The sequence below is a fragment of the Chaetomium fimeti genome (assembly GCF_033439085.1).
Source record: "Chaetomium fimeti strain CBS 168.71 chromosome Unknown B0H64scaffold_12, whole genome shotgun sequence".
NCBI classification, from domain to species: Eukaryota; Fungi; Ascomycota; class Sordariomycetes; order Sordariales; family Chaetomiaceae; genus Chaetomium; species Chaetomium fimeti.
The window spans coordinates 479585-489981 of record NW_026944340.1 but is presented as its reverse complement, the minus strand read 5'-3'; the positions used below and the strand labels follow the sequence as shown (position 1 = coordinate 489981).

The 10397-nt window shown below is 59.2% G+C and overlaps 4 protein-coding genes across 4 annotated transcripts; 3 read left to right on the top strand and 1 right to left on the bottom strand.

The window, feature by feature from the left end:
• Positions 1-1134: 1134 nt before the first annotated feature.
• B0H64DRAFT_378516 (uncharacterized protein) lies at positions 1135-2444 on the top strand (the record flags this gene model as incomplete). Its single annotated transcript, XM_062802591.1, has 4 exons — positions 1135-1331; positions 1392-1616; positions 1690-2152; positions 2400-2444. 4 exons carry the CDS (start codon positions 1135-1137, stop codon positions 2442-2444), a joined length of 930 nt encoding a protein of 309 aa, XP_062654243.1.
• Positions 2367-3699, bottom strand: B0H64DRAFT_479021 (uncharacterized protein). The gene has a single exon (XM_062808280.1). The coding sequence runs from the start codon at positions 3490-3492 to the stop codon at positions 2671-2673; it is 822 nt and encodes a 273-aa protein (XP_062654242.1). The 5' UTR covers positions 3493-3699; the 3' UTR covers positions 2367-2670.
• Positions 3687-4967, top strand: B0H64DRAFT_54931 (HAD-like domain-containing protein). Its single transcript, XM_062808421.1, has 2 exons — positions 3687-3968; positions 4123-4967. Exons 1-2 carry the CDS (start codon positions 3812-3814, stop codon positions 4767-4769), a joined length of 804 nt encoding a protein of 267 aa, XP_062654241.1. The 5' UTR covers positions 3687-3811; the 3' UTR covers positions 4770-4967.
• A 954-nt stretch (positions 4968-5921) lies between these two features.
• On the top strand, positions 5922-10303 carry B0H64DRAFT_420883 (armadillo-type protein; the record flags this gene model as incomplete). Its single annotated transcript, XM_062805494.1, has 2 exons — positions 5922-5933; positions 7769-10303. The coding sequence occupies 2 exons, from the start codon at positions 5922-5924 to the stop codon at positions 10301-10303; spliced, it is 2547 nt and encodes an 848-aa protein (XP_062654240.1).
• Positions 10304-10397: the final 94 nt, after the last annotated feature.

The window sequence follows — 10397 nt, the reverse complement described above, 5'->3', positions numbered from 1 at the left end:
GATGGTTTGTCTCCCATAACACCAAGCTGGTAGAAATGAACTTTGACTAACCTTTCCCCCCAGCGCCCGTCAAGCGCCAGGCCGCGGATATCGACGTCTCGCAGCCGGCCATGACGGACCAGACCGGGAACGTCATCCCCTTCGATGCCGCGACGGTCTACCAGGACGCAGCCGCCAAGGGTATCTAAGCGGTCTACCGCCGCCACCCATAAGGAACGAGGCACAGCCCCCGCCGGTTCCAGTCGTTGTTCGACAGGGGTGCGTGTCCATGGACACGCCACTCGGATGCATACGATGGCCACATTCATCAACGTGTGGCCTCGATAATCAAATGGAAACATACGGGAGGGTTTAGACGGCAGCCAGCCTTGGCCGAAAGGCAAGTCTCGGCTGTTTCTGGTTGAATATTGGTCGGGAGCGGGATACAGGGAACTTTGGGAGCGATGATTTATCAATATATCCTTATTCACGGCTTGTGTCGTGGTATTTCGTGGTCACCACCATTTCCGAGGAAGAGCAATGTTCTTTCTGCCCCTGCTTGCATGTCTGACCGCTAGACAGGTGGATGGAAGGCATCGTCCCATGTCATTTCTCTCCATCCCTTGCACACAATGCTTACTGTGTAAGAAGTATTCCGTAATCCGCACACAGCCATGGATTTGTTGGTGCATGTACAACCCTAACCCCCAACCTTGAACTTCCCTTTTCACCACCGCACAGATCACCAAATGAGATCTTGGAGCTTCGGGGTGGAACCAATAAACAAAAATAACTGCAGTTGGCCGGGGCTCAGCTCACGGCGACCCCGCCAACATGCATGGGGTGGCAGCCAGCTTCTGCCCTTGGGTGTTGGCGCCTGATGAGCTGAAGGATTGCATGCCAGCTCTTCGAGGCCCTGCCTCTCTGGGCGCCACTTTTCTTTTCGTCTGACGATGGGATTTAAAATCAGACAAGTCCCCGGATTCTGACATTTTCGGGGCTTCCCTCAGTTGGCCCGGCCCGTTCCTTTCCATCTCGCCGCAGCGAGAAGTTCAGAACCGCGCCACGGGAGCGCGTTGAATGGACGGTTGGTTGAGTTGGGAGTTCGGATAAAATAACCTGTAGAGCCCAGCCATTTCACCCCACCACCCGACCATGTCGTCGTCGCTCGACCTCGACCAGGTGCTTTACGCACGCGCAGGATGGCGCAAGTCCATCTTAGTTCCGCTATGGATCTTCCAAGTCATCGTGCTGCTAGGCTTGATGGGCATCTTTGCGTACCGCCTAGCCGAGACATTCGAGCACTATGAGGAGCACAACAAGTTGGGCGAGATGCCCATCGTTGAGGTTGTGTATGTCGCCATCTGCCCGTTTGCCATTCCCTGGCCAGACTCCTACTGACACAGCCACAGCTGGGAAGCCACCAACGTCGGCTTCAACCTCATCGCGCTACTCCTCAACATCCTCGAAATCGCTCGCAAGGCTACCGAGCGGCTGACGCCCTTCATCATGGTCTGCACCCACGTCATCAAGCTCACCCTAGCGTTCGGCGTGCTCGCCCTCGACATCGTGGCCTACCTCCAGCGCATCGACGGGCACTACTCGACCATCGGCCTCTCGCTCGACTGTGGTTTACTGTACCCACCCCTCTTTTCTTACATTCACACCCCACCACCCTCTCGGTAACTAACTAACCCCCCCTCCCCCCAGCGCGGCAACCCTCATCACATTCATCTACTCCATCACCACCTACCGCCGCCTCCTCAAATACGACGAGTACGACCTCACCGCCAACGCGCAGACCCGGGGCTTCGTCCCGGGCAACGACGCCCTCGAGCTCGGCCACCAGCACCACCAGCACCACCCCAACGCCCAGACCTCGGGCATCACCACCACGCGCACCACCGAGCTGCGCTACTCGGACCTGTCCTACCCCTCGCAGACCGCCCGCACCACCCCTAGCACGACCACCACCATCGCCACCGCGCACGCCACCCCGACCCCGTCCCCCTCCGGCTCCGTCCTCAAGCGCGAGGTCGACCGCGCCATCGGCGCCGAGTTCGGCTGGGGCACGCCGCCCCCGCTGCCGCCGCCCGGCGCTGCTGGCGGTGGGCATGATCCTGCTGCTGTGAATAGATCCGACAGCGTGGTGCTGGGCGGGGGGCGCGTGGCGGTGCATCATGCGGCGGTTGGGGTTGGGGTTGGGGGGGATGGGTTGCAGAGACAGCATAGTTGGGTTACGGAAAGGGGGGTGGTGGCGGATGGGGGGGATGGGATGGATGGGATGGATGGTTATGATGATGATGGGGGGGAGGGGGGGTAGGGAGGGGATGGTGATGGGGGGGGTGGGGTTGGGTGTTAGTAATGGTGGTGGTGGTGGTGGTGGTGGGAGGGGGAGGGAGGGGGGTGGAGGGGGGCAGGGGAGAAGGGAGGAGGATGAGGAGGCGCTTTTGCCGGGGAAGTGATATCCCGTCGGTAGGGGATAAATTGTGGGAGGCTTTTCTTGGATGGGATGGAGTTTGGGGTTCTTTTTTGGGTTGGGTTGGATTCAGCGCTGGATTTAAATGGGCATGGCATGTATGGCTTTGGGTGGGTATATATGAAAAAATGAACCAAGGTAATGTCAAATCCCATGATCAAACCGGCTTCCACCACCACCACCTACACTACGCATCCCCCAACCCTACCACATCACCTCGCCTTCCACCTCACCCTCCCAACCCACTCCCCAAACCTCCGCACCTCCTCCGCGCCCAACAACCTCTCCACCGTATAATACTCCCGCGCCAGCTCCTCGTGCCCGCGGAAGCGGTGCACGAACCGGTGGCACGCCCCGCACAGCCACGCCACGTTCTGCAGCTCGTCCGCCCGGTGCCACCCCCGCTTCACCGCCTTGTCGTGCACCATCCGCGGGATCAGGTGGTGGTAGCTCAGGTTGATCCAGTCGCGCCCGCAGATCTCGCAACCCGCCGCGTCCGCTTTGGTGGAGGCCGGCGGCGGCGGGGCGGCCGTCGCGGTGCTGATGTAGGCGGTGAGCACGGGGGCGAGGAATTCGGAGGGGGTGGGCAGGTTGGAGGGTGTTGTTGTTGTTGTTGTGGGCGGTGCGGTGATGCCGTAGGTGGCGAGGGAGTCGGGGATGGAGGGGTCTAAGGTTTGGAGGAGGGTGGTGGTGCGTTCGGCGGTTAGGGGGAGCGGGTAGAGGGTGCTTGCGAAGTGGGCGTTGTCGGTCCAGGTGTGGTAGGTTAGGGATTGGAGGTCGAAGGGGAGGGTGAGGAAGGTCGAGGTCGCGATGTAGGAGGTGAAGTCGGCGAGGTCGTCTGCTGAGGGTTCGGCGTCGGTGGTGTCTGGCGAGGTTGGCGGTGGGGAGTTGGTGGGTTTCTTCTTGGAGCGCCGTTTGGGTTTGGGTTTGGGTTTGGAGAAGGGGGTGGCCATGCGCTCGATCAGGAAGGATGAGAGGATGTCGCGGAATTGCGCATAGTTGGTGATGAGTTCTTCCGGTATTTCTTCCGACATGGTGGATGGTGAGTGAGATTTAGTTTGATGTGAGGTGAGTTATAAGACTAATAGTGAAACTTAGGTTGTGTAAACATGGAAACTAAAGTGAACGACGTCAAGTTTATAAGTTGACACCCCTGAACCCCTGACCCCGACCACCCACCCCCGGCTCAGCCCGAAATGTCGATCCCGTCTCGGCCACGGATTGCCCCGCACCCGGCCCCGCCAGATTGGGTCCGGCGTACAGATCTGTCCAGCTCGGGACTGACTCACACACCGCGCTAGCAACCCCAGTCCTGGCCAGCAACAACCTACACGAACGACAGCATCAACAACCATGACGATCATCGCCTTCGACCTCTACGGCACCCTGCTCTCGACCGAATCCATCGCCGGTGAGCTCGCCAAGATTGTCGGCGATGAGCACAGCAAGACACTAGCGGCCCTCTGGCGGCGCTATCAGCTAGAATATACCTGGCGCATCACCAGCATGGGTAAGCAAGCAAGCACTCGCCTCGCGCTGAGCACCCACGTATCCAATATCAAATTCCACCACCTTCTCCCCCCTTCGCCGCCCAGTCACTCACCCACCCACTTCCCCCCCTCTCACCCACATGGGTTAACGCACCCGCCTCCTCCCCCATCCAGGGCAGTTCCAAACCTTCGAGACCCTCACACGCTCTTCCCTCGAGCACGCCGCGGCCGAGCTCTCCCTGCCCCTCACCCCATCCGACACCTCCCACCTCCTCGAAGCCTACAACGCCCTCCCCGTCTTCCCGGACGTCCCCCCAGCCTTCGAAACCATCCGCGCCCTCACCACCCCCAATACCACCCCCAATCCCACCACCACCAACCCCCCCCTACAAACCTACGCCTTCTCCAACGGCAGCCGGCACACCATCTCCGGCTGCATCCTCTCCTCCCCCGGGCTAGGCGCGTGCGCCGAGACGTGGAGCGGCTTCGTCAGCGTCGGCGACGTCGGCGTGTACAAGCCGGCCGCGCGCGCGTACGAGTACCTGCTGGAGCGGGTGCGGCGGCCGGCGCGCGAGGTGTGGGTGGTGAGCTCGAACCCGTTTGACGTCGTCGGGGCGCTGGCGGCGGGGCTGCGCGCGGCGTGGGTGGATAGGAAGGGGACGGGGTGGGTGGATCGGTTGGGGGAGGGGGTTGGTGGTGGTGGTGGTGGTGGTGGCGGTGGTGATGGTGCCGGGGGGGTGAGGCCGGAGGTGGTGGTTGGGGGGGTGGATGAGGCGGTGGGGGAGATTTTGAGGGTTGTTCATGGTTGGGGGGCGGCGTGAGGGGTGCTTGGTTGGGGTTGGGTGGTTGGGTTGTTTTGTTGTTGTAAGAATGAATTGCTTGATTGATAGGTAGGAAGGTTAAGTTCGTTTGTTCATAATACATAGGCTCAGTCCGTTCTTTAAAGTCATTACAGGTTGGTTTACCTTCACCCGGAAAGAATATCACACGATAAGAACGCCATAGCCATGCTCCAGCCCCATTACAGTACCCCCCACTCCTAGCCCGCCATCACTTTATCACATCGTCGCATTCCTCACCACCCCATCCGCCCCCTTCACAAGCAAAGGCGGCATCTCCTCCGGACTCCGCCCATTCCGATACTGCCACAGCCGACTCAGCTCCTTGACCTTGACCTTCACCCCCTCCCTCTTCCTCCTCCCCTTCAACAACAAGCTCAAACTACTCGCCCTCCTCTCCAGCACCGGACTAACACTATGCACCTCCACCTCCTCCTCATCCCCATCCCCACCCCCATCCTCGCCATCACTCCGCCCCTCCCCCTCCCCATCCCTCCCCGTCCCATCCCCCCCACCGCCCACCACAACCTCGCTCTCCATAAACTCATTCCCCTCCTCCTCCGCGCCCACCGGCACCCCATCCCCATCCCTCACCAACGCCCCGGTCTCGGCATCCCTCTGCAGGGGGAACATGCCATCGAGGTAGTGCTGCACCATCTGGTGGCCGCCGCGCAGGCTGGAGCGGGCAAAGACGCGGCCGATGAAGCGCGGGATGACCTGGGACGACGGCGCCGAGGTCGCGAAGTGCAGGACCCCCCAGAGGGCGACGAAGTCGGTCGTGTGCGCGTAGTGCTCGATGTGCCCGATGGCGCGGTCGGAGAATTGGGAGGGGTGCGGGGAGGTGGTGGAGTCGGCGAGGGATGGCTGTCTGGTGGTGACGGGTGGTTTGCGTCTCGGGTTGTTGTTGTGCTGCCCGTTTCTCTTCGTCGTGGGTGCGGTGGTGGTGGGTTGGGGGTTGGTGAATGGGTCTGCGTCCGAGGAGCTGGAACTGGAGCTGTAGTCGGATATGGGTTGGGACTTGGGTTGGGGTTGGCGGAGGCGGGGGACCGGGGCCTTTCGGTCGTCGTGTGCCAGCCGGATAGAGTCGATACACGCCGCGAGCGGGTTGCGCCTAGCCAGATTCTGTGTGCGGATATGGCGGTGCGGGTTGTTGAAGTGGTTGGCGGCGTTGCCGAAGGTGTACACTTCCAACTTGGAGAGGAGGTCTTGGGGGAGTTCCTGAAGCAGCCAGTCCAGGATCAGGCTGCCCTCGATGCCGCCCTGCGAGTGAAGCACGAAGATGACTTTGGAGTACTGTGGGTTGTACAGCTTCTGCTTGATTATTTGGTAGCAGACGCGCACGTCCTTGGTAGCGTAGCCCCAGTTACGCTGGATAAGGCACTCGACAACGTCGAACAGGATGCCAGAGCTGTATGTGGTAAGCATAGGGCATCAGAGGGTTAGATTAAACTGAGAGCCTCACGTCTTGTTGTGGATACCAAGAATCGGCCGCTTGAATGTGACGGCCAGACGGTTGAGGTTACCCTGCATCCAATGTGACCTGGCCCGAGTTAGTCCAAGTTCCGTAGCGGGATTCTGGCAACCTACCCTGCGGCCACCCCGTTGATGTAGATCCACTGCTCGTGGGCATGCTCGGGTAGTTCTGGCGCGTACTTGGGATCTGAGTGATATTCGACTTCCTTGCCGTTGAGTAGCGCGTACAGGAGCTTGTTGGCTAGGAAAAAGAGGCCAACGAGCAGGATGGCGGTCCAAACTGGCAGTACAACCAAAGCTGGGAGGGCTACAAGGCCAGCCAGCTGCACCACGCACAACACAACGTGTATAGCAATGGCCCAGGCATTTCCCCAGGTAGGCGAGAGTTCGCTCAGCTCGGCCGAGTCAGCGGGTGAGAGAGGCCACAAGATGTAAGGGATAGCCCAGAAGAACTTGAAGAAGTTGTAAATATCCCATGCCATGAGCTTCCACGGCATGTCGGTGTAGCCATAGTTGATGACGGATCGGCCTCCAATCTGGGACCCAAAGAATCGGATATTGTTGCTGTTGGGTTTGTTGTTAAGGTCGGGGTTGGTGTTGGTGTTGGTTGTGGTTGCCCCTGGCCTTGTCGGCGGTGGTGGGGGTTGTGCGGCTTGTGCCATGGTTACCTCGGTTGGTTTCCTCCACAGCAGGTAGCTTTCCTCGCCTCGACCCGCGACGGGCGATGAGCAAGTGGGATACTACCCGATATTTAAAGTTTCAAGTTTCGAGTTTCCAGTTGGTGGCCGTGCCCAGACGGGAGTCTCTTGACCCTGCTCACATGGCGGGTCTATAGGGTGTCAGCAGGATGGCTGAGGAGGCTTGGCGTCTCCGAGACACCATTCTGTTGCCTGGAATGGTTACGATTGGTGGCTAGGCGATTGTCCACAGGGCTGAGGGCGCTCCCGAGACGCTAAATGCAACCGCTGGTCGAACCAACGGTGTGCCATGCCAGCGGCAGTCGCGATCGCACAAATCACGCGTGCCTGCCATTCCGCTTTGCCGTGCCAGCCTCCAAGCCAAGACTAATTCATGGGTCAAGTTGTCCAAGCTGCACCGTGACACGCGATCGTGCGCTCTCCAATTGAACACCATTTTCAGTGTTCGATCCTCGGTAGGGAGTCGGTGTGGACGGGACTGCTGTAAAGATCCATGCGGGAAAACGGTGTTGCTCATCGCTCATTCCCTTTCAATATGTCTCTGCGGCCTTCTCGCTCGCTCCTGTCACAATATCATAGTATATTGAAAGAAATAAAACCATCAACCTCACAAAGCTCCGATCACGATGTGTGAGGTTCGACTTGTAAGGTTTGATCGGGTATCAAGATCAGGGTTGGGGTTAAGCATGGAGGTCACCATCCGATAAGATAAACATTCTCCACCATAACTTTTTTACGATGCAGCGCTTCCTCTCTTCAACCTCGTTGCCGACTCGAAATAATCCACCAACAAATTACACCATGGGAAAGAATAGGAAATCCAAGAGGCAGCTGGTCCGCGACGAGAAGCGCGCCAAGAAGCGCGACCGCGATCTCGCCGATGACGAAGAGCGTTCCGCAAAGCGCCAGCGCCACCACGACGATGCCGCCGACGCCGACAACGAGTTCGCCCAGTCCAACGACTTCTACACTCTAGACCCCAATGCCGACTACATCCCCTTCGACGACGAAGAGCAACCCCAAAATGCGGCCCCGACCCACCACGACCGCGGCGGCAACTTCGAGCGCGAGTTCTTTGGCATGCTGGCCGAGGAGGAACAGGAATACTTCCGCCACGCCGACGAGTTGCTCGAGCTGAACGACTTTCCCTCGCCCGAGGACCGCCACGTATTCCTGCAGAGCGTCTACCGCGAGGCACGCGGGAAGGAGCTCAAACTGGCCAGCAGCCAGTCATGCTCGCGCCTCATGGAACGTCTGATCCTGTTGTCGGACGCTAGGCAGAAGAAGAGCCTGTTCGGTGCCTTTGGGGGGCACTTCATGACGCTCGTTACTCACCGCTTTGCGAGTCACTGCTGTGAAAAGCTGTTCCTTATGAGCGCGCCGGTCGTGACGGCCGAGTTGAGCGGGGAGGCGGACAATGATGTGGAGATGGGGGAGGCAGATGAAGAGATCGCGGCCGAGGTTGCGGAGGCCATGAAGACGTCCATGGAAGATTTATTTATGCTGACGCTGGACGAGTTCGAAGAGCACCTCTCGTTCCTGTTGTCGGATCGGTACGGTTCCCATGCGCTACGAGTGCTGCTGGTCGTGCTGTCGGGGAGGCCACTGGCCCAGGCGGGGACCAAGTCGCTCCTCCAGGGCAAGAGCAAGGAGTACATCACAGTGGAGGGCGCATATTCCATGACGAGCGAGCTCAATTCGCAAGCTAGAACGGTGCCGTCGTCATTTTCCACGGCGATACAGAAGATTATTGGCGACGCAACGGCTACTCTGGATTCGACGGCGCTGCGGGTACTGGCAAAGCATCCCACCGGTAACCCTACGCTGCAACTCTTGCTAGAGTTGGAGCTGTCCTTGTCTGCAAAATCGAAAAAGGCACCTCCGCCAAAGAAGGAGGACGGCGACAAGGCAGCCGAGGGCGAGAGCGAGAGCAAGGACGCCGCAGTATCGCTGCTCGAGAGGCTTGTTCCAGATGCCCCCGCCTCCTTCAGCGACGATAAGTCGCAGGCGTGCGAGTTTGTCAACGGCATGCTCTATGACCCCATTGGGTCGCGCCTCCTCGAGACTCTAATTGCCCATTGCCCAGGCAAGATCTTCAAGGGCATCCTGGCCAACATCTTTGGACCTAGAATCCAGAGCCTCCTCCGGAACGACATCGCCTCGTACCCGGCCATCAAGGTCTTGAACCGGCTAAGCAAGGAAGATCTTGCTGACGCCGTGCAAAAATCACTACCCGAAATCCCATCATTCGTTGAGAAGGGCCGACTCAACGTCATCAAGACCCTCTTCGAGCGCTGCAATGTACGCGGCGCTACCACCGAGCTTGGCACTCTTCTCCAGGCCCTCACAACGGCATGCGGCGGCAACTGGAAACACATTGTTCCGAAGCTCTGCCTCCTCGCCGAACCCGAACCAGAACCCGAATCCAAGGAAAAGAAGTTCCAGACGCCCGAGGCCAAAAACAAAACAGCCCTCCTATCCCACGGCAGCCAAGTCGTCTCATCCCTGCTCACCATTCCCGGTCAGACCACCAAAGCGGTCCAGAACTCCCTCCTATCCCTCACGCCACCCCAGCTTCTCCGCATGACCACCACCTCGGCCGCGACCGGGACCATTCTTACCAAAGCGCTCGCCACCGCCCCTCAGATCCCGCACTTCCACAAGCTCCTCGTTGCAGGGCTGCTCCCTAACATCTACGCCATCGCCACCTCCCAGCACGGCAACGCTCTCGTCAACGACATCATCTCGGTCCCGTCCAAAGGCGATGGCACGATGGCGGTCGTGCCATTCCATCTCAAGGAGAACATCATGGCCCAGCTGGCGGGGCACGAGCACGAGCTGCGCGAGTCGTGGCTCGGGAGAAACGTATGGCGTACGTGGCGGGGCGATTTATGGAATCATCGACGTCACGACTGGGTGAGGTGGGCGAAGGAGACCGATCCCGAGGAGGCCCGAGTGGCGGCCATGCCGAGGTTGAAGAGTGAGGGGGACGAAAAGAAGGCGGGGCGGGGGGCGGGGAGCGCGAAGCACGAGGTCGAGAGGGAAGATGAGATGATCGAGGACGATGTGAGGAACGTTGAGAATGGGGCGGGAGCCGAGGTCGACGTCAACAGCGGGGATGAGGTCGAGCACGTGGTGGAACACCTGGTTGCCGACGACGTACAAGACAAGAAAGCCAAAAAGGGAAAGAAGGAGAAGAAGGACAGGAAGGAGAAGGAGAAGAAAGACAAGAAGGACAAGAAAGAAAAGAAGGCAAAAGGTGAAAGCGGCGATGGGAAAGTAAAGGAGAAGAAGAAAAAGAGGGATAAGGAAAAGGCAACTGACGAGGCGGAAGTGTCTGCTTAGCAGCCTTTGACCTGAAGCTGTAGATGTTAGTGAGATAGGGCATGATACCCAGAGCGCGCCCCTAAAGAAGACACACAATCAATATTGACTATGC

Bases quoted from the DNA above. Each gene is read 5' to 3' on its own strand.
- B0H64DRAFT_479021 (XM_062808280.1), bottom strand. From the start codon at position 3,492: ATGTCGGAAGAAATACCGGAAGAACTCATCACCAACTATGCGCAATTC.
- B0H64DRAFT_54931 (XM_062808421.1), top strand. From the start codon at position 3,812: ATGACGATCATCGCCTTCGACCTCTACGGCACCCTGCTCTCGACCGAA. The intron at 3,969-4,122 runs GTAAGCAAGCAA...TCCCCCATCCAG, and splicing joins CTGGCGCATCACCAGCATGG to GGCAGTTCCAAACCTTCGAG.